Genomic DNA, 25773 nt, shown 5'->3' on the forward strand with positions numbered 1-25773 from the left:
TGGTGAATTTTCTAAACAAGGCAGAAATGTATCTCCTGTCTGTGACAACACCCCCAGATTTACCTGACTTCCTGTCACAACCCCTAAGTGAAAATCTCAAAATTTGGCCCAAAGTTTAAATATTTTGTGCGGCCACCATTATTTTCCAGCACTGACTTAACCCTACCAAGCGCGCTAGTGTAGGGTTCAAGGGGTCAAAGCAGTTGGTGAGGAGGCAATACAGCACCTCCTCACAGGGATATAGCTAAGGGGGGGTTTGAGGGTTGAACCTCCCAAAGCACCAGTGCAGAAGTAGTAACGTTATGTGTGCTTCAACTACATCACCACACTCTACAGGCACTGACTCACACACTCTGTTGTTGTGTGCTGTCTGAGTCTGCTGTTACACTGTCTGACCACCGGGTGTGCCGGCCAGGGCTGTTGGGCTTGGCTTGGGCTGAGGCAGGCTCTGTCAGCAGGGAGGGACAGGGCCGGGAGCTCCATTGATGCTCTGACCCTGAGTCTCTGGTCATTTCCTGTAATCACAGGCACAGTCCCTTTTCATTCCCTGTATTCACAGCCGCAATCTCTGGTCATTCCCTGTAGTTTCAGCCGCAGTCTCTGGTTATTCCCCGTAGTCGCATCCTAAGTCTCTGGTCATTCCCTGTAGTTACATCCGCAGTCTCTGGTCACTTTGAAATCGTGCAACTTCATATGAAATCGCATGATTTGAAAGCCGCATGTGAGCACGACTTCAGGTGTGACTTGGAAGACATATGTGTGGCTTCATGCACAGATGTCTATTAAAGTCGCGCCTGAAATCACCATAAGTAGTGCAGGAACTACTTTTTCAAATCAGTGCGGCATTTGAACATGGCCATTACCAGCAATAGGGTGTGACTTGTCATGTGATTTGACAGGTCAAATCGCATAAGTTTCTCCAATGTGAACGGGGGCTTAGGCCATTCTTAAATCCAATCTGGTCATGCCCACTACTCTCTGCGTCATGCTCAACAGGATTTGTTTTCAACTGTATCCCAGGAGGGCTGGTATTTTGTCACACTGCTGTAATCTCTAGCAACCAATCAGTGAGCGGTAATGATAAGCAGTAATCTATCACTACCAATCAGTGAGCAGTAATGATGTGCAGTAACCTCTAGCAACTAATCAGTGAACCGACATGTGTGCTGTAACCTCTAGCAGCCAACCACAATCTCTGCCTGATCTTCTGCAGTAAACTGATTTTGAAAATGTTTGCCCAGGGTCCATTTAATTTTAAAGAGGGTCCTGGCTCTCGCTGCTCCGACTCCACACTTCAGGGCCTCCAGGGTCCTTTATATGTGATCATGTCTTCTTCACTTGTCCAGCCCCAGCCACCAGGACAGGAGGAAGCACTGAGCAGAGTGGGAGCGACTGGAACCTACCCGCCCACCAGTCCTCTCTATTTCCATTGGCTTCCCACCTTTGAATGTCGCTTGGTTGAGGAGCTGTGGATGATGTTCTGAAATGCTGCTGGCTGCTGCTGTCCATTGACCCAGTCCACCCCGGGTCACTAGGTGTGTCCCTTTATCCCTTGTGTCCTCCTCAGTCAGGCTAGCTTAGAACTGCAGTGCTGCAGAATGTATTCCAGTCATTCTACTGGTATCTGTGATTGTGGCAACTGCTGGCAAAGTTGGTGATTGAGGCGCTGGACTGAGTCTTCCATAATTGCTGTATTGTTAGCCTGTTAGGCACATGTGGCAATTTGGGATCGTGGGTGAAATATTGTTGTGATGCTGCCCGCCACCACGCCCTGATTCCAAATAACGCTGCAATGCTGGCAAAATGCAGCCCATGTGTTTGTGGTCCATTCATTTTTACTGGCACCACAATGTGGTGTCTTTTTGCTGTGTATTGGCACCACTAAAAATGAATGGAACACAAACACTTGTGCTGCGTTTTGCCAGCATTGCAGTGTGATTTGGAATTGCAGACAGAATCACAGTGATTCTGCCTAAGATCCCACTTGTTTGCAGTGACGCGCTGCACGCGCCGCAGGACACTGCTTTCCCGTCATGCCCCTCATTCTCAAGCTCATACATTTTTAGGTACGTTCTGTGTGTATGGACTCTGCACAGTACCACTTCTCTTTTCTAGTATACTGGGTTAACAAAAAATCAGTGAGTGTGCTACCTTCCACAAGATGGTGGCCCTTGCACGTGCCCAGTAAGATTGGTTATTACAGTGCACCACCTGCTGTGATAGGCAGTCCAAAGCAGAGAGCACTGATCCGTCAGGTTTTTTCGTTCCTCACCACCCATCAAATGCTCTCTGAAGAGCGGTCTGAACACTAATCTCTTTTCAGAGAGCACCCCTAGTGTAATTTAGGTCTTGGAGGCATATTTATAAAGCAGTGAGTGTGACATTTATCAAATATTCGCTGCAGGTGAATCCTCCTGGTACATATGTTTTAAATTTCAGAAAATAATTAGCCACCTTTGAATGTTTGGTGAATGACATATTCACTGACTTATTATTACGTGCTAAGAAAGAGGGCTAGTTACTGTATAGATAAAATACAAAATGTATTAAATGCATCTAAAAAAAAAAAAAACAGTTACAACAACATACATTTCTATTAGTTTAGTAATAATCTTCACAATTGTCAAATACAAAACGCTTTAAGGCTGGTAGTCTCAAATAATTGGTATATCTTAATTTTTCAATTTGTTTTAATGCCTTGCAATGCCGGTACACACAATACCATTACAGCATGTATAATTATATCGCAATACGTGTTTTAGTTAAAGCAGGATTAGCAACAGGATTTTGGATAGGATTTTCTGCATAAACAATTGTCTATGACAACATCAGTCCATATGGGGAGTGCAGGGAGTGAGGGATGTCTCACACTCTCCAGGGCTTTTTCATGCTCTAGGCCGCCTAGGGTAATAGTATACTTTCTCCAAGGTAATCTGAGGCCCCGTACTCACGACCAAACATGTCTGCTGAAACTGGTCCGCAGACCAGTTTCAGCAGACATGTTTGGCCGTGTGTTGGCCCGAGCGGACCATTTTGGGACGGATCGGACAGGTTTCCAGCGGACAACTGTTTCCCGGACTTGTTTTAAAACAGTCCGCTGGAAACCTGTCCGCCCGGACATGTACGGTCGTCTGTACAGACCTACCGTACATGTCCTGCCGCCCGCATCCCTCGCATGCGTCGAATGACTTCGACGCATGCGTGGAAGCATTTTTAAGGCGGCCCGCCCACGTCGCCGCGTCATTGTCGCGGCGACACCGCGTCATCGACGCGGCGACACCGCGGACACGCCCCGCGTAATGTTTACGCGCGGGCTTCTGTTCGATGGTGTGTATAGCCATCGAACAGAAGTCCCCGGGCAGTCCCCGGCCAGACATGTCCGATGGAAACGGTCTGCAGACCGTTTTCATCGGACATGTCCTGTCGTGAGTACTCGGCCTCAAACATTTCTAAGCACTTTAAAGCTAAACTCCTGTTTATCAAACTTAAATAAAGAGGCAGATGTGATCTACTTGAATCCTAGTGTCTCTTATGTATTTACACCAATCAGCCATAACATTAATATCACTGACTGGTAACGTGAATTACATTGTTTTTCTTGTTACAATGGCACTTGTCGTTGGGATATATTAGGCAGCAAGTGAACATGTTCTCCCTGAAGCTGATGTTTTGAAATCATAAGAAATGGGCATTGCAGTTCCTTGTAGCCACAGACCAATCAGGGTGCTCATGGTAACCCTTGTCACCAGGCAAGTGAGCCTACAATGGGCACATGAACATCAGAATTGGATTATGGAGCAATGAAAGAAGGTGGCATGTTCTGCTGAATCATGTTTTTCTTTTACACCATGTGGACTCGAACATCAGGTGTTCGCCTGTTCACCGAATAACGAACAATTTGGGGTGTTCACGGCAAATTCAAAAGACGTGGAACACCCTTTAAAAGTCTATGGGAGAAATCAAAAGTGCTAAAAGGGGAGCTGCGGTGGCTCAACGCGATTGGCACTGCGCTGACAAGCCATTCACCTCTGCAGCTAGGGGTTCGGATCCCGGTCTCAGCTACATGTGAATTGAGTTTGGTGGTCTCAGCCCGGCTCCCGGTGGGTGTGCTATGTGAGGTAAGCCTGCGCTTAGTACGCCCACCCCCCTCCCACAAAAAAAACCCACCACACTTACACGCACTCGAAATTGGGTTAACATGCATGCACTTTGACCACGCGGTCTCTAAAAAGAGAGGCGAAGGACTAACGGGGCTGGTTGAGCGGGCTAGATCCTCTCACTCCCTTATAGGGAGTCCCTCTGCCCCGTTGGGCTTCAAAGCGGAGCAGGTAGGGCGGGCTGTGTGGGAGGACCCCCTCACACACCCACCATTGCCACCCGGGGCATGGAGAAAGGTGGCAGATTGCCTCTGGGGGAGGCCTGCCTACTCCCAACTCCTGCAGTCCGGCTCCTCTCTCGAGTCCGGCTCCTCTCACGCACAAAATACACTTTAAAAAAAAAAAGTGCTAAAAGGCTTATATGCATGCTTTTGTCATAAAAAGTGTTTGGGAACCTGGGTCCTGCTCCAGGGGACATGTATCAAGGACTTGTACCAAGCTGTCTACTGTGTTTTTTACCATCTTGACACTTTTTTTGTGAAATAGTAGGGGTACAATGTACCCCGTTACCAATACACATAGGGGGTGCTGGGATCTGGGGGTTCCCTTTGTTACAGGGGGCTTCCAGATTCCGATAAGCCCCCCGCCCGCATATCCCCACAACCACCGGGCAAGGGTTGTGGGGATGAGGCAGACATCCTCCCCATGTTGAGGGCATGTGGCCTGGTACAGTTCAGGGGGGGGTGCTCTCTCGTCTCCCCTCTTTTCCTGCAGCTTGCCAGTTTGCATGCTTGGATAAGGGTCTGGTATGGATTTTTCGGGGGACCCCCATGCCATTTTTTTTATTTTGGCCCGGGGTTCCCCTTAAAATCCGTACCAGACCTGAAGGGCCTGGTATGGAATTTGGGGGGACCCCACGCAATTTTTTTTCATACTATAGATACCCCCCAGGTATGAAATTGAAAGCAATATTTTTATTGTTTCACTTTAAGCATTATTAAAATCACTGCTCCCGAAAAAAACGTTTTTAAAACATTGAGGGGCAGGACCCAGGTCCCCAAACACTTTTTATGACAATAACTTGCATATTAACCTTTAAAATTAGCACTTTTGATTTTTCACGTTCATGTCCCATAGACTTTAACGGTGTACGCGTTTTAAACACATTTTTTGCTTGTTCGCATGTTCTGCTGCAAACCGAACTGGGGGGGTGTTCGGCTCATTCCTAATGTGGATGTTGGGTGCGGGTGCGGGTGCGTTGCTTGCATGGGAAAGAGATGACCCCAAGATGCACTATGGGTAGAAGGAAAGCCAGTAGAGGCAGTGTGATGTTTTGGGCAATGTTCTGCTGGGGATTCTGCCATTTATTTGGATGTTATTTGACAATATACCACCTACTTAAAAAATTTTGCTGACCAAGTACACCCCTTCTTGGAAATAATATTCCCTGATGGCAGTGGCCTCTTTCAGCAGGATAATGCACCCTGCCACACTGCAAAAATGGTTCAAGAATGGTTTGAGGAACACAACGAGTTTGAGGTATTGACTTGGCCTCCTTCTGTGATTACATGTGAGTAGCCCATACATTCTTCCAGTCCACAGCTGATATAAAACACCTGGCTGTACCTGTCACAGAAATACGCTGATCTGGGTGGTGTATGGCCCTGGATGGTCAAAAATTTCCGGCTAAAAAAAATTACGAAAAAAACGGCAGTCCATACCAAGCCCTTTGGTCTGATATGGATTTTGAGGGGACACCCCCACACCATTTTTTTTAAAAAAACAGCGTGGGGTCCCCCACACAATCCATACCAGACCTTTATCCGAGCATACAGCCTGGCGGGTCAGAAAAGGGAGGGGACGAGCAAGTGCCCCCCCCTCCTGAACCATACCAGACCACATGCCCTCAACATGGGGGGGGGTGGGTGCTTTGGGTCAGGGAGGCTCTGTGCTCCCCACTACAAAGCACCTTGCGCCCCCATGTTGATGGGGACAAGGGCCTCTTCCCGACAACCCTGGCCAGTGGTTTCTCAGGGTCTGTGAGCGGGCGGGGGCTTATCGGACTTTAATAAGGGAACCCCAGATCCCGCCCCCCCCATGTGAATGGGTATCGGGTACATCGTACCCCTACCCATTCACCAAAAAAGTAGTTAAATTAAAAAAAAAAAAGTCGGTTTTTGAAGAGTCCATAATTAAAAAAAATAGCTCTGTCTTCTCCCGGTGCTCTTGACAGAGCTCTCTTCTCCCACGCCGCTGTCTTCTTCCTCGCCACCGCTGTCTTCTTTCTCGCCGTCGGTTACCCACTAAAAACAAGAACTTCCACTCTTGTACTCTTGTACTGATGCTGTCTTCCTCTATTGTGATGTCCCCCGCTGTATGACATCTCTTATGTAGCCAGGGGGCGTGGCAAAACCATTGCACACAGTAGATAAGTATAACACATTTGTTATTTGTTTTTTTTTGCTTTTATTAAATAATTTCCTTTAGAGTTACTGTCATTCTGCAATTATTTTCCGGTCCAGTGATGTAATTGTTACTTCCTCTTCTAGTCCAGAAGTGGCAGTCCTTACTGCAACACTGAACGACACTCAGGTAATTATGTATTGAACAACGCACCCTCAGAAGCTGTGTCTATAAGAGCCTTGGCTCACAGGAAGTGGGTTAAATTATACAGCATTCAGGAGGGCCATTTAGTTGAAGAGAGAGCTTAAGCCTATCAGGTTCACACACTAGTATATTAAAGCGGAGGTCCACACAAAAATGGAACCTCTTCTTTTCGGAACCCTCCCCCCCTCCTGTGTCACATTTGGGGGGAGGGGGGTACAGATACCTGTATAATACAGGTATTTGCACCCACTTCCTGGCATAGATCCCCGCAGAATGCGGGGGTCTACGTCACTTCCCGTCCCCCCCTGCTGTCTTCTGGGAAACACACACGTCCCAGATGACAGCGGGGAGCAGTGAGGATGCACAGCGCGACTCACGCATGCGCAGTAGGGAATCGGTAAATGAAGCCGCAGCGCTTCACTTCCTGATTCCCTCACCAAGGATGGCGGCGGAGCAGCCGAGAGCCAAGCGATTGATCGGCTTCGGCTGCCGGCATCGCCGGCATCCTGGACAGGTAAGTGTCCACTTTTTAAAAGTCAGCAGCTGCAGGATTTGTAGCTGCTGACTTTTAATTCATTTTTTTAGGCGGACCTCCGCTTTAACTGGGATTACTGGTAAAGTGCAGGCTCAATGTGCTGTTTATGTCCAAATACTAACCTTTTTGCCTGGGGAGGACCCTGTTTCTTGAGCCCAGAGCTTTATATGGTGGGCAGGACAGGTTTACTTAAAGTGTAACTTCACTCTTTCAATCAGCATTGAATATTTTAAAACCTGCTACTATTTGTAAATGGACAGGAAAGTATATCATATTTACTTGTTTTAAATTTTGTTTTACTTTTCTTTAGTTACTTCCTGGTTTCCATGCCTAGGCAAATGATGTCACACATCCCAGGAGTCTTCCGTAGGGGAGGAGGGGCTTTCTCAGCTAAGCACACCCTCTCCTGCTTGCATGCCTGAGCTATGGGCAGGTGGATCCCAGGAAGTAAATGCTACATGAATCATCTGCCCTTACTCAAGATGGTCATCCTAGGGAGTGTTTTTCAAAGTGATTTCTCAACAAAATAAACCATAGAAACATTGAGGGATGGGTGAGTTTGTTTTGGATATTCAAATTGAATTAAATAGTATTTTTGGTTTGTGGTGCGCAGGTTAAATGTAGTTCCACTTTAAAATACAGAGAGTGCTTAGTTTAGATTTTCTTCCGGAAATCATAGCTTTAGACTTACATAGTTAATATAGTTACATAGTTAATAAGGTTGAAAAAAGACTAACATCCATCAACTCAGCCTCATATTTCACTGTCTTTAGATTGATAAAGATGATGCAAAGTAAAATTCAATATTAATTAAGAGAATGACATCTGATTTTTTTTTTTGGAGCCACACAGTACGTTTCTTAAAACCCCAAAGACATTGTTATTAATTAATGATTCTACTGATATATTTCAAGGAAGTAATGGAATCTTCAATTAGTAATGAGCCCAGTTAAATTAATCTTTAGATGGCGATAGTAATTAATTGAGGAGATACATGTATTTCCAGAGATTCATAAAAATAGATATGTTAAAAGATTACTTCCTCAATATTAAGAGCCATTTGCAATTTAAGAATGAAGCCTTTAATCAGCTATTCGGTCGGATGGATTTCTAGATCATATCATAGATAATAAGATCATTATAAGCGGAAGGTTAAAACTAGTCATTTTTGATTAAATGAAAATTAGAGGAAAGGTCACTTCATTTTACCATTCTGGGGATATTTGGCATTAGCTACTTTATTAGAAATTAAAGACCACAATTATGAAAAATTCTCTGGTTCAATAACTTTCTTACTAGGTCATGTGCCGTTATTTAAAATTTTCTTCAGATTTGCATGTAGATCAAGCTTGAGCAAAAGTGTCAGGAGTTCGAATAAATTCTACGAGTGCTGTGGGGGTGAGAAGTTACAGCAAAAGAAAAAAATCACCTCTGAAAATATTATGGTTTGCCCCAACCCCTGTCGCTGTAATTTTAAAAATATAGTGGGCTTAAATTCACTGAGTTTTTTCTTATGTACAGCTGTTATTTCCTTGGTACCAAACATTATGTACTTCAAATCTTTAAAATGTTGAAATCTCATTTACACAGCAGCGGTTAGAGACACACATAACAGCATTGCAATAAGGCAACACACTGGCTGAAGAAGTCTGTCCTACCGGACGCAACACATACAGGAGGGGCAGAGCCTAAAGCCAATGACGTCATCACACTCAGAGACCGGGATTGCTGTGTGGTGAGACCGGCACAGTTTTAGCCTGCGCTAAAGTGTTGATTATCGCACTTGGTTGTGCTGCTTGTTTTGTAAGTAGTTCAGGCTGGGTTCACACTGCCACACAAAGCCGCTCATAGCAGGGGTCCGGTGCAACCCTATTCATAGTTTCAGGTTTCGATTTCAGTCCAAATTTTGGGCTGAATTCGGACCTGAAAAAGACCAGAAGACGCACAGGACACCTGTGAAATTCGCTCCGGAAGCCCTTCTAGGGTTGTTTGAACCGACTCTGGTCGGACCGGGAGGCAGTCACAATCTTGTGATATGTGAATTGGATGCAGGGAAACTCTTCTCTTATTTGCTTTGTATGATGATACTTAAATATGGATGAGCAGGATAGGAGGTTTACAGAGAGCAGTAGTAGTGGCAACACTCATCAATTCCAGACTCGACTACGCGAACTCCCTCTACCTAGGACTACCGAAATACCAGATGGCTCATCTACAAGTTGTCCAGAACACGGCAGCCAGACTGGTAGTGGGTAAAAAAACGTGGGAACCAATCTCCACGGCCATGAGGACCCTCCACTGGCTAGCCATAAAGGACCGGGTGACATTCAAGACCCTCTGCCTCACCCACAAATGCGCACAACAAATCGCGCTGCAATACCTATGTGAGAAAATAAAACACTACACCCCAAGTCGGGTCCTCCGATCAACAAATCAGAACCTCCTCCACATCCCCAAATCTTGCTACAAAATGAAAGGAGAACGACGATTCGCTGTCCAAGGACCTTGGTTATGGAATGCTCTACCCGCAGACATTCTGTTGGAGGAAAAACATCGGGCCTTCAGAAAAAAACTTAAGTACCATCTTTTCTGAAGCGTGGTTGGATGATCAAATTGGTTACAGCGCCTTGAGGCGATTTAGTTCGCATTTGTAGCGCTATATAAGTTACTCACTCACTCATGAAGGCAGATTTAAAGAGGAAATGCATCAATTTTGGCAAAGAGAGATCAGTGCGATATTTGACCTCAGAGATTTAGAAATCACATGGTGGAGAGCATGAGTGTCTCAGTTTTTTTATGGAGAAGATATGAGAGCACATGGGATGTTGGACTTTTATCTTTTTTGTTTACTATTTTATTTAACGTTTTTGTACTGGATATTCATTGTATTGCGTATATATATCTATATATATGCCTCTCCTGTACAATACTCGGTTCCTGGTACAGCTAGCACATGGTAGGCCCAACTCTAACTCTGTCAGGCTTCAGCAACTGCTATTAGCAGGCAGGGACGGTGGGCCCATTTAGTGTAGCAACAAAAATAGAAAAGTCTTTAGTTCTAGCTGACCTTTTGTGGACAACAGTCCTCTTCAGGCCCTGCCAGCCCTCCTCTCTGCAGCTGCCCGACACCACTGCCCATGACATCACAGTCTCTCCTGCTGGCTCTACATCCATCTCTGATTGCACTCTACCAGTCCACTGCGGCATGCCTCCCCAGGTTTCCCAACTGTGCCTGTCACTCACTAGCCCTCCTGGCTGCACTCCAGTGGATCCCTCCTGGAGAATTGGCTGGCAATACTAGCTCCTGTTGTCTTTCTCGGTTCCTCTCTGTGCCTTCTGTCCAGATCCTTCTTTGGTTCTCAGAAAGGCTCTGACTTGCACCAAACCCCTCAGGCCCAAGGTCACCCCCCACCCTGCAGACTGGGGAGTGCCTCAAATGCCCTGACAACCTAGTGCTCCATCTCCAGCTTCTTTCACCTGACAACTCCTCCCCGGTTGGGCTGGCCCTGGGTATATTAAGGAGGCCTGACCCCTGCCAATCCTAATTTGCGGATTGGTCAAGGCCTGATGATGCTATCTGTGAGTCACCAGCCTACTCTGAGCCATTCCCAGCCCACACAGATCCAAACAAACTGGCCTAGTTTACAACTATGCCTGATTAAATTTACCTGCACTTACGAAAATATTACTTCTAGCACCTACATAAAGTACAGGGTGCTATATATAGATTTATCTATATATAGATATATCTACAGGGAGTGCAGAATTATTAGGCAAGTTGTATTTTTGAGGATTAATTTTATTATTGAACAACAACCATGTTCTCAATGAACCCCAAAAAACTCATTAATATCAAAGCTGAATATTTTTGGAAGTAGTTTTTAGTTTGTTTTTAGTGTTAGCTATTTTAGGGTGATATCTGTGTGTGCAGGTGACTATTACTGTGCATAATTATTAGGCAACTTAACCAAAAAATAAATAGATACCCATTTCAATGATTTATTTTTACCAGTGAAACCAATATAACATCTCAACATTCACAAATATACATTTCTGACATTCAAAAACAAAACAAAAACAAATAGGTGACCAATATAGCCACCTTTCTTTGCATGGACACTCAAAAGCCTGACATCCATGGATTCTGTCAGTGTTTTGATCTGTTCACCATCAACATTGCGTGCAGCAGCAACCACAGCCTCCCAGACACTGTTCAGAGAGGTGTACTGTTTTCCCTCCTTGTAAATCTCACATTTGATGATGGACCACAGGTTCTCAATGGGGTTCAGATCAGGTGAACAAGGAGGCCATGTCATTAGTTTTTCTTCTTTTATACCCTTTCTTGCCAGCCACGCTGTGGAGTACTTGGACGTGTGTGATGGAGCATTGTCCTGCATGAAAATCATGTTTGTCTTGAAGGATGCAGACTTCTTCCTGTACCACTGCTTGAAGAAGGTGTCTTCCAGAAACTGGCAGTAGGACTGGGAGTTGAGCTTGACTCCATCCTCAACCCGAAAAGGCCCCACAAGCTCATCTTTGATGATACCAGCCCAAACCAGTACTCCACCTCCACCTTGCTGGCGTCTGAGTCGGACTGGAGCTCTCTGCCCTTTACCAATCCAGCCACGGGCCCATCCATCTGGCCCATCAAGACTCACTCTCATTTCAGCAGTCCATAAAACCTTCGTCAGTCTTGAGATATTTCTTGGCCCAGTCTTGACGTTTCAGCTTGTGTGTCTTGTTCAGTGGTGGTCGTCTTTCAGCCTTTCTTACCTTGGCCATGTCTCTGAGTATTGCACACCTTGTGCTTTTGGGCACTCCAGTGATGTTGCAGCTCTGAAATATGGCCAAACTGGTGGCAAGTGGCATCTTGGCAGCTGCACGCTTGACTTTTCTCAGTTCATGGGCAGTTATTTTGCGCCTTGGTTTTTCCACACGCTTCTTGCGACCCTGTTGACTATTTTGAATGAAACGCTTGATTGTTCGATGATCACGCTTCAGAAGCTTTGCAATTTTAAGAGTGCTGCATCCCTCTGCAAGATATCTCACTATTTTTGACTTTTCTGAGCCTGTCAAGTCCTTCTTTTGACCCATTTTGCCAAAGGAAAGGAAGTTGCCTAATAATTATGCACACCTGATATAGGGTGTTGATGTCATTAGACCACACACCTTCTCATTACAGAGATGCACATCACCTAATATGCTTAATTGGTAGTAGGCTTTCGAGCCTATACAGCTTGGAGTAAGACAACATGCATAAAGAGGATGATGTGGTCAAAATACTCATTTGCCTAATAATTCTGCACTCCCTGTATATATATAGTATTGATGGTTGCATTACGCTATGTATGCATTGTTGATGTCTATATAGGGAGTGTTGTGAGTCCAATTTTTTTTTTTTTTATCAAATAGACGTTCATTTAGAGAACAATAGATATGCACAAGAAACACTTCATACAGTACAGCACATGCAGTCGTGTATCCACAGGGAAAATAAATAAAAAAATAAATAAAAATAGAAGTAAATAATAAAACAAAATAAAATAATACACCTTCTAGGTCAATGCACTCAACCCTGTACCAAATCTACCACAGTAGTGTAGTTTTGGCTAAGCATTTCAGAAGATATCATATACACCCATGTAAGAATATAAAAATGTACAGTCATTGTAACCAGACCAAGTTATAATATATAAAAACCCCATACCAGAACAATATACCTCCATGAGGGGGGTTCACCCCTAGTGCTATGATCCCACCCACACCAATTAACCACCCCTTACACTAGCAGGCGGTCCATAACCAAATCAACCGGGGCCAGACCTGGAATCTCCAACCATCAAGCCCAAATCTTGTTGTATTTGATCACACTCCCTCTATGCTGATATATGTATTTTTCTAATCTAATAGTGTACCCCATGTGATTCTGTCATTCCCTCACTGTGGGGTGTTCATCTGACTGCCAGAATAAGTTTCCAGGCGTGAGTCCACTTTAACGGTGTTATAGCTGCAACTTGGTTTATTTGTATTATTGCACTATATTTTGACTGTGCAGATTGATTTTTATTTATATTTGTCACATACCTACTTACAAAGATCCAAGCTAGAACAATATGACTATGTTAAAATTACCATGATTGGAATTCATCTTTAAATAATACAGGAAAAAGGTGATTTATATGATAAAGATAGTGTTTATATATGAGATATGGGATTTATACGATACATATATATTTTATAATTCTATTTAATTATGTCTATGTACCAGCAACAGTAATATTCACTAAATATTTGAGAGGGGAACAGAGGTGTTCATTTTAGAGGATACGTGAATTATGTGACATTTAGCTTTTTATATATCACCCCTTTCACCTCCAGCCATGTATCAGAGGGTTCTACTGACAGGTGGTTCTGCATTCCAGAATGGAAAGGGCACCTTTTGTTTTCCCGACGTGACACCACACCAGAATAAACTTAGATATACTGGGGTATTACCATGGGAGGGATAAGGTTTTAATATCTAAGCAAGATCTCATGAGAGAAAAAGATAATTTTGTAGAAAACATTTCTCTGATCTGCACATTGATTTCTGCCCCATCCAACCAGGTCAAGCAGAATGAGATATTACATCTTTTCCCACAGGCTCTCTCTGCAAGAATCTCCATGAAGAAGAGGTTTTCTATTAGATCAAACAGCTGCTGCAATTAACCCTCCTCTTCACCAGCACTCTAATTAGTGACTCGTAAAGTGCGGAACGCTCCCAGCCCAGCATACCTTTACATAGAATATTTAGCAAGCCATTCTTTGTTCAAGGTGTGGAGATCTTCATAAGAAGGAAATTAATTTGATTTAAAAAAAAATATTATATGACTTCCAAATACTCAAGCATCCCTGAGCAAAAGACATGCAGACAGATGGTCTCATTAGTGAAGGATAAAAGAAGGCATAATTAGTACAATTGAACAAGCAGGTACATTTGCTAGAGGTAACCCCAAAAGAAAGATATCTTCTCATTAACCCTATAACCTTATTGATGCGGGCTATAGGTGGGTGTCACTTTATCTGTTAGGTAATGTATTTTAACTATATTTTTCCAAGTACTACAGCCAGGGCTCAAGTCCTGCGGGAACGCGTGGGAACGGAGTTCCTGCACTTTTTTCACAGCAGGAACGCAGTTCCCTTTGCAGGACTAGAGCAGCCGAGCCAATCCTTCACTAAGCAGCGATGTCCAGCTCGAGTCACTGTCAGGGGCAGGCGAACCTTAGTAATCCTTTATGTTACTGGCCGCTTCCTGTATATGGATTCATCGGGTATTCCGTCACTACCTCCATGCCGCAATGTCTCCTGGGAGCTTTTGTCATTGTTCCCAGGAGACATTGCGGAGGTCTTTGGTGGGAGTTCCCACACTTTTTTCCCCAGGACTTGACCCCTGACTACAGCCATAATGTAGAACAGAAAAACAAAACCATCGAGGATCATTAAGGGCTCATTTATACTAGCTTCACCCCCTGAACAGCAATCCGTGGTGATCACTTTTCAGAAAGTGTTTGACAGGTGTTGAGGAGGCGTTATGTCACCTCTTTTCTGCCTGTTTTAACCTCTAAAAGCCTGCACCACCATGCCGCAACCACCTCCAACCACAATGCACACAGGTATGGCGTGATGGTGCAGGCTTTTAGAGCCGGTTCACACTGGGTCGACCTGGGATCCGACTTCAAGTCACCCCAAGTTGCCCCAAGTCGTGCGGTCGAGAAAATGAATGTAAGTGAATGAGAACCGTCTTAATGTACACTACTTAAGTCGCTACGACTTCTGAAAAGGTTCCTGTACTACTTCAATCCGACTTCTAGGCGACTTGTAGGCAACTTGTACCCATTGATTTCAATGGAAGTCGCCTCAGAAGTCGGATCACTGTCTTAACTGAAGCAACAATACAGGAAGATAACATACATTTCTCAGGCAAACCCCTCCCTCCCCCTCCCTCCCACAGAGCTGATTGTTGTTTGATTGGCCACTGGAAAGCCTCCTGTCCTGGAGGTGACTTGAAGTTGCCTTGTAAGTTGCCTGATGATTCATACTCAAGTCGTGTCCAAGTTGCCTCCCAAAGTCGTGCTGGAAGTCGTGTTGCCCCTGTGTGAATGGGCTTTTAGGGCAAACAGACAGGGAACGGGAGGTGAGGGGGAGTATTGCCCACCAATTGCAAGAACAGGGATTATTTGCAAAGCATCCTGGTCGTGGCATGTGTATACACTCTTTTCGGCTGCCTTTACAGCTATGGGGGAGTGGTGGGGACAGCATAAATGTTGATCTACTGAATGATTTACAACTCCCCGTCCACAAATTTAAACTAAGCATTACAACAAATAAAGCAAGATTTTTCCACTGCATGATTTTACACCTCCCCGTCCACAAATTTAAAATAAGCATTACAACTTCTTCTTTCTTATGCAGCTTTTGGTGCACTATTGTAACAGATAATTTTTTTTCTCTTTAAAGGGAATTGTCTCCCCCCCCCCAAACACAAAAATCTCAGGTATATACAGCTTAAACATTTCTAAAACATAAAAAAGATCAAGCTTTATTTGTCACTTCACATGTTTTGTATATTCTGGTATGCAGTAGGCATTGGTGACATGGCCAGAACCTCACAGCTGCCCCCTGGAAAGGCTATGTCGCCAGTGCTTGCTCCTGTAGTTAATCTTTGAGATCTGGGAAGGAAATAAAAATGAATGTACTATTTCCCAAGATATGAGGAAATAAGACATTCATTGTTTCTGCAGAGATTGGGTATATGTCAGCAGTGGGCATGCATAGAGAACTACATTATTCACTAAGCTACATTCTCTATTTCTTTAGTAAATCGAACCCTATGAGTAAATCAGCCTATTGAAAACAATGTATTCCCTACGTAACTGATATCTTATTCCAAGTGTTAAGAGATATAGAGTATCTGGGTTGAGTTCTCTCCAGTGGCTAAGCTTAAAATCTCTAATTATTAGATATGTGCATTCCCGTTCGTACGAATGTTATTTTCGTACGAAAATGTTCATTTTCGTACCCGCAGAATAATGTGTACATACGAAAAAATTTAAGCACCAAAATATGAAAACGACGGGATTACGAATGAGTCGCATAACGAAAAACCGCAAATACGAACGAACGATCCGACGAAAATACGACAAAACGAAAACGGCAAAAGAACGAATATGACATCTATAACAAAAGACTTGCATTCTGTATTTTCTTTGAATCCTTGTTCTGTTCGTATTTTGATTTTCAGTCGTATGTTCATATGACATCTAACAAAAGATTTTCATTCTGTATTTTGTTTGAATCCTTTTTCTGTTTGTATGTTCATATGACATCTTATAACAAAAGATTTGTATTCTGTATTCTGAATTCCTTTTTTCTGTTCGTAATTTGGTTTCAAAATACAGAATGCAAATCTTTTGTTATAAGATGTCATTTTAGTTTTTTTGAATGGACAGTGAGTGTAGTTAGTTAGTGAAGCAGCTTCTCTTTTGTGCTGAGTACAGTAGTACAGTAAAGCCAAATAAACTTTTCTGTGGATTTTCGTCTGAAGGGAGAGATCAGTTGGCCAGACTTTTGAACCTGGAACCCAAAAATGGTTTTCTGATGGAGTTTAAAAACGAACGAACGTTCGGTAAAACGATCGTTTTTATGTTTGTTGTTAAAAAAGTCTGACCAAGTGTATGGGGCTTAACAATAGTTAATATGGATGAGCCGCGTGTTGAAAGTGCCGCGAATCCCGCGATATATTTACGAAAGTACAAAATGACGAAAATTCACGAAAATTATTGTCTAACAAGTAACGAACATGAATTAAACAGAATAACGAACCATCCCGCATGTACGAAAATAAAACGGTAACCAAAATACGAAACGATCGGAATATGAAAAAATCGCGTCGTACGAAAAACGAACGGGAACGAACAGGAAAACGGGCGTCTTACGAAAAACGAACGGGAACGAACCTACGGAACGATACGAAACGAAACAAAAAAAAAACGAAAAAAAATTCTGTGCACATGTCTACTAATTATAGGGCTAGTTCACAACACGTGTAGTGACCACATTTATTGGCACTGAATGGTCATTCTAAGTGCACATGGAAAACATTGATTAACAACCAGTGATGGTAGGGGAGTTTTGGCAGCAAACGTGTTGCCCTGCTACAAAGCATATAGAGACACGCACTCCACCTGTCTCTGTATGCCATCTTAGAGTTTTTAAGTTGTACCTATAATAAGGCTTAACTATTTGTACAGTAAATATCCCTAAGCATGTGCCGTTTAGGAGATATTTACTTTGTACAGTGCCGATGATGTCCCTAGCAAGTGCTGTGACTGGCGGCTCCCGCGCATGATGTCAGGTGACTCCGGGCTGTCACAGAGCCGGATTCCGCGGCCCCAGATGAAAGAGGGGAAAACATGGATGCGGCCTCCAGCGGGACAGCATGGGCTTCGTTTCCAGGTAAGTGTCACATAATGTGCTAGTATGCAATGCATACTAGCACATTATGCTTTTCTTTTGCAGGCAACAAAGAAGGAGGTAAAACCCATCAATGTTACTGTCTCCCAAAACAGTTATTTCCTATCATCTGTGCCCAGTCTTGGCACACAGAGTTAATCCAGCTCTGAGCAATCCTCTTTTATTGTTCAGTGAAAATTAACAGACTTCCAGATAAAACCCTGTCTAAATTAAAAGTCTGAAAGCCTCTCTCATTGCTTTGAGTGACAGGTTATTTACATATCTAGCTTGGACATGTTTATCATATGTTATGTTATGTTTATCATAATATGAGGTGATCCACAGGTCATTGTATATTACCAGGATGTGTTATGTGGGGGAGGGGTGGATTTCTCACTTTTTATACTGTGGATCACCTCATATTATGATGATAGGAAATCTTATTCTCTACATTATGACATCCACTTTAAACTATGTAGTGCAAGGGCCTGTCTGATAGAATACAAATTGAAAGTGTTTAGGTGTGACCTCCTAGTATATGGTTTTGGTAAATCTAAAGGAAAATTGTACAAGAAAATTGTGTTTTAAAGGGTCACTAAAGGAAAAAAATTTTTTAGCTGAAATGACTGTTTACAGGGCACAGAGACATAATAGTTAACTGATTCCTTTTAAAAATGATTAAAAATAGATAAAAAAACAATCATATAATGTGCCTGCAGTGTAGTTTCGTTTTTGCTGTTGTTTGCTGGTTCTCTGATGTACAGAGAGCCACTAGAGGGCAGTCAGCCAATAGAGAGCAGTGATACTTTGTCTAAAACTCCTCAGCACCAATCCAGTTTCGTTTTACACACAGCTCCTTGATTAGTGACCACCGTGATAAATCTCCCAGTACTGTGGTTATCAGGAAACAGGCAACCAGGAAGTGTCCAGAACAGAGAGGATTTACAGCAACATCAAAGCAAAAACGAACCATGAGCACATGAAACCAGGACTGCAGCAAGGTAAAGGAAGCTATTTAGCTAAAAAAAAAAATTCCTTTAGTGACCCTTTAAACCCTTTACAACCACTTTTACCTACAGGTAAGCCTAGATTAAGGCTTACCTGTAGGTGCTCAAAATATCTCCTTAACCCCCACTTTAGAAACAGCGATCGTGCCGTTTCTAAAGGAGATCGTGCCGTGACTGGCAGCTCCCACGCTCATGCGCGGGAGTGACGTCATCGCAGCTCCGGCCAATCACAGCGCCGGAGCCGCGGTACCCAGAAGTAACCCCTGGGAGATATGTCGGCCACTGGAGAGGTGTACAAGGGCGGCTGCGGGGGCTTCGATCTGAAGTGAGTATTACATAATGAGCTAGTATGCTATGCATACTAGCTCATTATGCCTTCGCCTTGCAGGTGGTGTTTTTATTTTTTTATTTTTCTCGAAAAGTGGGTTTACAACCACATTAAGCTTCATACACACAATCAGATTTTCTGTGGACAAAGCGTAGGGTGTCCGAAGGGCGTTGGCTGTGAACTTGTCTTGCATACAAAACGGCAAAGAATTGTCGGCCAACAAACACAAAACAGTGTGTTTTTTCAGCTCTTTAGTGCCACCCTTTGGGCAACTTCTGCTAATGTTGTGTGAGCATTGCTTCTGAGCATGCATGTTTGTACTTTGGAGTTTTGTCCGAAGGACTTGTGTACACAGGATTGGATAATCCGACAACACATGTTTGTTGGCGGAAACATTTTAAGCATGCTATCCAACATTTGTCCACGGAAAATCTGACAACAATTGTCCGACGGAGCATACAAACGGTCGGATTTTCCGACAACAGCCTGCAATCACACAACTCCCACGGGAAAATACGATTGTGTGTACGAGGCTTTATAAACTAACTTATGGAACACAAGCAGGCATCATAAGCTGGCAAAACATACCTGTTGTTGTATGATATCTGAACAACTTTCTCAGTATTGCTATTTGCATTTCCATAAGCCAGTCCCTCTTCTTGACAATACTTGAACATTGATTGCTGAGCCATTAGGGTGAAATGCTTTTCCTAAAATGAATTACATGCTCCACCCCCAACAGACACGACATACAGCACTTCAATTTATTTATTCCATAGTAAAGATACCAGGTAGGTGCATTGCAGGCCTCTGGCCAGTATTAAGGCCCAGCCCAAGTCATTGGGCCAAATCCTCAAAAGAGATACGACGGAGTAACTGCTGTTACTCCGTCGTATCCCTGGTCCTAACTATGGAACTGATCCACAGAATCAGTTTTCCATAGTTAGGGAGAAGATCCGGCATGTGTAATTGAATTACACTGTCGGATCTTAAGGATGCAATTCTAGGCCGGCCGCTAGGTGGCGAGGCCATTGCGGCCGGCCTAGAATATGCAAATGACCAGTTACGGCGATCCACGAACGCTCCGACGGGCCCGTCGCTCTAAATCTACGTCGTTTACGTCGAGTTCCGCCGCGTAAAACTAGGGCTGAGCCCTAGTTGTCTTAAGCCATGTTAAGTATGGCCGTCGTTCCCACGTCGAATTTTAAATTCTACGTCGTTTGCGTAAGACGTCCGTGAATGGCGATGGACGCCATTTACGTTAACGTCTAAGCAAATGACGTCGAAGCGACGTCAGTTAGCGCAATGCACGTCGGGTAAGTTACCCGACGGAGCATGCGCAGTACGTCCGGCGCGAGAGCGCGCCTAATTTAAATGGGGCGAGTCCCATTTGAATAGGAACTCCTTGCGCCGGCCGGATTTAAGTTACAGCGCCGCAAATTTCCAGGTAAGTGCTTTGTGGATCGGCACCTAACGTGGAAATTTTGCGGCGGTGTAACTTAAATCCGAAAAGTTACGTTGCGCCGCTTCTTTGTGGATTACCCCCATTATTCCTACTTCCTTCAAAACATCAATATTTACCCAGACCACCCATAACTTATCGATTTTGCAATCACTATCAAATAAAACCTGGACAGGCCAGTCCACAACTGATAAAAAGAAAAAAATGTTTGGGGCGCCCACATGCTTAACAATTAAAACAATTACAAATCCTGTTGGTTGCTGTTGGGTAGCACACATTGGAAATGATTTACCAAAGGAATATCGATTTAACCTTTAACCTCCCTGGCGGTATGATTCTGTCAGAAAAAAGGTGCTGAAAGCGGTACCATTATTTGCAAGGAAATTTGGCGTTTTATATTGTAGGTCTGTAATTTTTAGAAATAACTCACTTAAATCTGACCAAACAAGATTCTAATAGGCATCCCGGGTATGACATTTTTTTAAAAACAAAATTATAAATTATAATATAATAAATAATTATAAATAATTATAACAAATAATAATATAATTATAATAAAAATTATTCAATAATGTAATCAAATTAAAATCACTGAAATTTGCTCAGTTGCAGAATTGTTGCTGTCATTATTTTTTTTTTTTTATGACGAATTTCCCCACAAATCGCTATCGCACAATTCTGCAAGTGATTATAATTTATTATCGCTGTTTTTTAGCTGATCTAAAACTATTTTTGACATAAAGGGACACTTTTGGTTGCTATGGACAATCTACAGTTTGCAGGGAGAAAGAAACGTTTTTATTATATAAAATGACATGCATGACACAGGACAGACCACTAGGGACAAGGGGGGTGTGTTTTTTTTACATACAGTACTGTAATCTATAAGATTACAGTATACTGTATGTAAAGTGTTTGTTTACGTTTTTAAATTTGGCGCCGTTCTCCGTCCCCGTGCGTCGTAACGTCGCAGGGAACGGAGATCGGCGTCACACGGAAGCACTATGTGAATCGAGCGAGGTCCCGCTCGCTCACACAGCGCGGTGGCATCGCTGGATCCAGGGACAAGGTAAGTAAAAAGTGCCTGTGGATTCAGCGAGGCGAGCCCGAGACTGACTCGGGGTTACCGATCGTAGCAGGAAAATCAAACCCCGAGTCAGTCTCGGGAAGACCGCCAGGGAGGTTAATAACTAATCATGTGCAAGGTGAATGAAGATTGAATGATCAACAAAGCTTCAACCTATTTACTAATCTTAGAAAACTTTGCAAATTTACAGTCCCTACTTCTTTAGTAAATCAAACCCACTATATTTAATAAATATGTGTGTGTGAACTTCCTCTAATAACAGCAAGAAATCATATTCAGATCTAAAAATAGAAATGAATGATGACTCTTATACAGGTTTATACATAGCACAGTGAATCTGACAGCACGAGAAATGATCTGCCAGTTTTAAAGCCTAGATTTCTTTTTTTTATATTTCTGCTAAAACACTTATGCCATGTCGCTATCAAGCACAAGAGAGGTACTGTATGCCAATAGACAATGTGAATAAACCTATTCAGGCCTGTCTGTAGTGCTCTTGACAGGCTTTTTATTGTACATCACTCAATAGGAATAACAGGCTGACCTCCCAATTAACATTCAGGAAAGGACTAGAATCAACGTTTCAACTTAACAGTAGGCAGGGAGAAGCATCTAATATACAGTATAAAACTGTTCCATAGAGCAATAGTTATTATCGGGGATCACTCTTCACCAGTTGCCGACCGTGTCACGCAGATATACTGCGGCACAATGGCACTGCTGGCCGAAATCATGTACGGGTATGTCCTACCCATTTTTGGCCACCAGAGGGCGCACGCGCGCCACAGAGGCTAATGCGCACACCCGCTGCAGGGAGGGGCACGTAAATGTGCATGGCCGGCGGGCACGATCGCCGCCGGCAATGCGCGATCACGTGCACGAACGCTAGTCACTCACATCCCCACACAGTTAGAACATGCAGAGGGAACACACATTTAACCCCTTGACTGCCCCTAGTGTTAACCCCTTCCCTGCCAGTGACATTTACACAATAATCAGTGCATTTATATAGCACTGATCACTACATAAATGCCAATGGTCCCAAAAAAGTGTTAAAAGTCTCCAATCTGTCTGTCGCATTATCGCAGTACCGCTAAAAATCGCAGATCACTGCCATTACTAGTTGCCATAAATTGCCATAAAAATGCCACAAATATTTCCCATAGTTTGTAGATGCTATAACTTTTGCTCAAACAAATCAATATACACTTATTGCAATTTTTATTTACCAAAAATTTGTAGAAGAATATATATTGGCCTAAACTGAGGAAAAAAAATGTTTTTTTTTAAAAAACTTTTGGGATATTTATTATAGCAAAAAGTTAAAAATATTGTTTTTTTTTCCTCAAAATTGTCGCTCTTTTTTCTGTTTATAGGGCAAAAAAGAAAAAACGCAGAGGTGATCAAATACCACCAAAAGAAAGCTCTATTTGTGGGGAAAAAAATATTGTTTGGGTACGTCAATCAACCGCGCCACTGTCAGTTAAATCATCACAGTGCCAAATTGTAAATTGCTCTGGTCAGGAAGGGGGTAAAACCTTCCGGGGCTGAAGTGGTTAAAGTGGATCTCCACCCCAAAAAACAAGCTATTTGCATCTGGCTCTAGCAGCCTCCTCCTCTCACAATTAGATAACAAGGGCTTTTGACTTTATTGTGCTGCTCCTTTTTCACCTAGGCAAAAATTATGTTGCGCTTAATTCCACGCATGCGCTGATGTGCCAAAAAGATCTTCCCAGCCTTCAGGACCCACACAGAGATCTTCAGCACATTTGTAGTGTATTCCATGTGTATATGTGAGGACGCCATTAGGCCATTAGTTCGACATGCATGGGGAAACTCATGTGCGCGTGTGCAACATGTCTCTGCCAGATCTCAAAGGCTGGGTAGCGCCTTTTAGCACATCTGGGCATGTGCCAAACTTTCAAAGATGGCAGTGCAGGTGGGGATAATTACGGGGGCAGCATTATGGGGACTGAAGGTCCTCTTTAAACAGTAGAATATTTACTAATAAAAGTTTAGTAAATTACCTGAGTAAATTAACCGAGCACTGCGCAAAAAATGAATAAATCATATGCTAACAATAAATATTAATAAATACTTGGGGCCAGATCCACAAAGGAGTTACGATGGTGTATCTATTGATACGCCGCGTAACTTCTAATTTGCTCCGACGTATCTTTGTTTTGTATCCACAAAACAAGATACGCCTGAAGCTGTGCTAGATCCGACTCGCGTACGTCTTAGTACGCCGTCGGATCTAAGGTGCATATTTCCGCTGGCCGCTAGGTGGCGTTGAGTATGCAAATTAGCTAGATACGGCGATCCGCGAACGTACGTCCGGCGCATTTTTTTACGTAGTTTCCGTAAGGCTTTTTCCGGCGTATAGTTACCCCTGCTATATGAGGCGTACTCAATGTTAAGTATGGACGTCCTTTACCACATCCAATTTTTCAATTTTTCAGGTCGTTTGCGTAAGCCGTTCACGATTACAGCTTTGCGTAGAATGACGTTCACGTCGTAAGCATTGGCTTGTTGTGGGTTAATTTCGAGCATGCGCACTGGGATACCCCCACGGACGGCGCATGCGCCGTTAAAAAAAACAGCATTTTTGTTGGGTCAAGACGTATTAACATAAAACACGCCCCCATCACATCCATTTGAATTGCGCGCCCTTACGCCGCCAAAGTTACACTACGCCGCCGTAACTTACGGCGCAAATTCTTTCAGGATACCAAAGATACGCTGTAAGTTACGGCGGCGTAGTGTATCAGAGATACACTACGCCGGACGGAAGAATGCGCCGGGCTAGGTGGATCTGGCTGGCCCTATGTCTGTGAATGAGAGCTGCACGTTATAAAGCATAAAGCTTGACAAGAAATAAACTGAAAAAATTATTAATGAACTGCAATTAAAATGAATAAAGTGCATGTGCATTCATAGAAACAATAAAGTCATAGGTAAAATATACTGTTAAAAAGTTCCAAGGAAGTCTCAAAAAAATGTAGCCCCATAAACACTATGGGGTTGATTTACTAAAGGCATATAGACAGAGTTTCCCCCTGCAAGTGCTGTTGTCCCAGAGCTTTGTAAATGAGGTAAAGCTTTACTTTCCAAAGAATACACAATCACATGCAAGGGAAAAAAATATGTATTTTTTCTTGCACATGATTGGATGATGGAAGTCAGCAGAGTTTCTGCTCATTCACTAAGCTCTGGAGCAACTGCTTTTGCAGAATGCACAGTCTTTTTCCCTTTAGTAAATCAACCCATATGTATTGTCCAAAACTACTTCTGTGATCAAAACACCCGTGACTTAGTATGTCTTCTTTTCACCAACATTTATATGTGCATCCTACTCACCAGATCGTACTGACCCCCATTACAGGTAGTCAAAAACAGCATAAATGATTATGTCCTCTGGAGAAAGAGACAGCCTGGGGAAGGTACGCTGACATTACTTCTAGGTTCCTGGATGCTTGTGCCAGCTCACATAGAGGTAAAAAGGAGACCTCTCATGGTGTAGTATATCCAGAAAATGTATTTAGTTAAAATCACACTAAACAGCATGGGAAGATTTAAAAAAAAAAAAAAAATATATATAAAGTCTCATCATGTGACCCGTGATGACGTCAGATGCAAACTGACGAAACACATTTGGTAGAATAAAGAGTAACACGTCACTTCCACTTTCTTGGAACGCAGGTGGAGAGCAATGTCCGGCAAATCCCCCCCCCCACTGTCTTCTGGGAGACACGCATGTCCCAGAAGACAGCAGGGACCAATCAGAACTTGTGCATGCACAGTAGGAAACCAGGAGTGAAGCGGACTTTACTGCCTGGTTCCCTTGCCAGGAATATCAGGAATACTACTAGCCCATTACGTTTTTACTTTGCAGGGTAATAAAGAGGAAGTAAAACCCATCAGGGCTTACTTCCTCTTTAAGACCTTATGTATATATTTAAACAATAACAGTAATTGCACAGTTTATCACTATAAAGTAGGAAGTGCTATAATTTACCTGGAGATGACTGGTCACTGCTGAGGACCAATGTTGCAGGTGTTGGTCTTCGTCTTCGAATCTATTTAAAAATAAAAAAATATATATTTACTATTATGAAAGCATATATTGTTATAATTTTAAAGATACCCTGTCTCCAGA

The 25773-nt window shown here is 43.2% G+C and overlaps 1 protein-coding gene across 1 annotated transcript in view; it reads right to left on the reverse strand.

Moving 5' to 3' along the window:
- The window catches only part of PPP1R1A (protein phosphatase 1 regulatory inhibitor subunit 1A), a 264337-nt gene that overhangs the window by 63415 nt on the left and 175149 nt on the right, over positions 1-25773 (reverse strand). The window contains exon 2 of the mRNA XM_040340767.1: positions 25633-25693. Coding sequence (XP_040196701.1) covers positions 25633-25693 — 61 coding nt within the window. The remainder of the gene's footprint in view (positions 1-25632; positions 25694-25773) is intronic.

Source organism: Rana temporaria, chromosome 2 (assembly GCF_905171775.1).
Source record: "Rana temporaria chromosome 2, aRanTem1.1, whole genome shotgun sequence".
Lineage (NCBI taxonomy): Eukaryota > Metazoa > Chordata > Amphibia > Anura > Ranidae > Rana > Rana temporaria.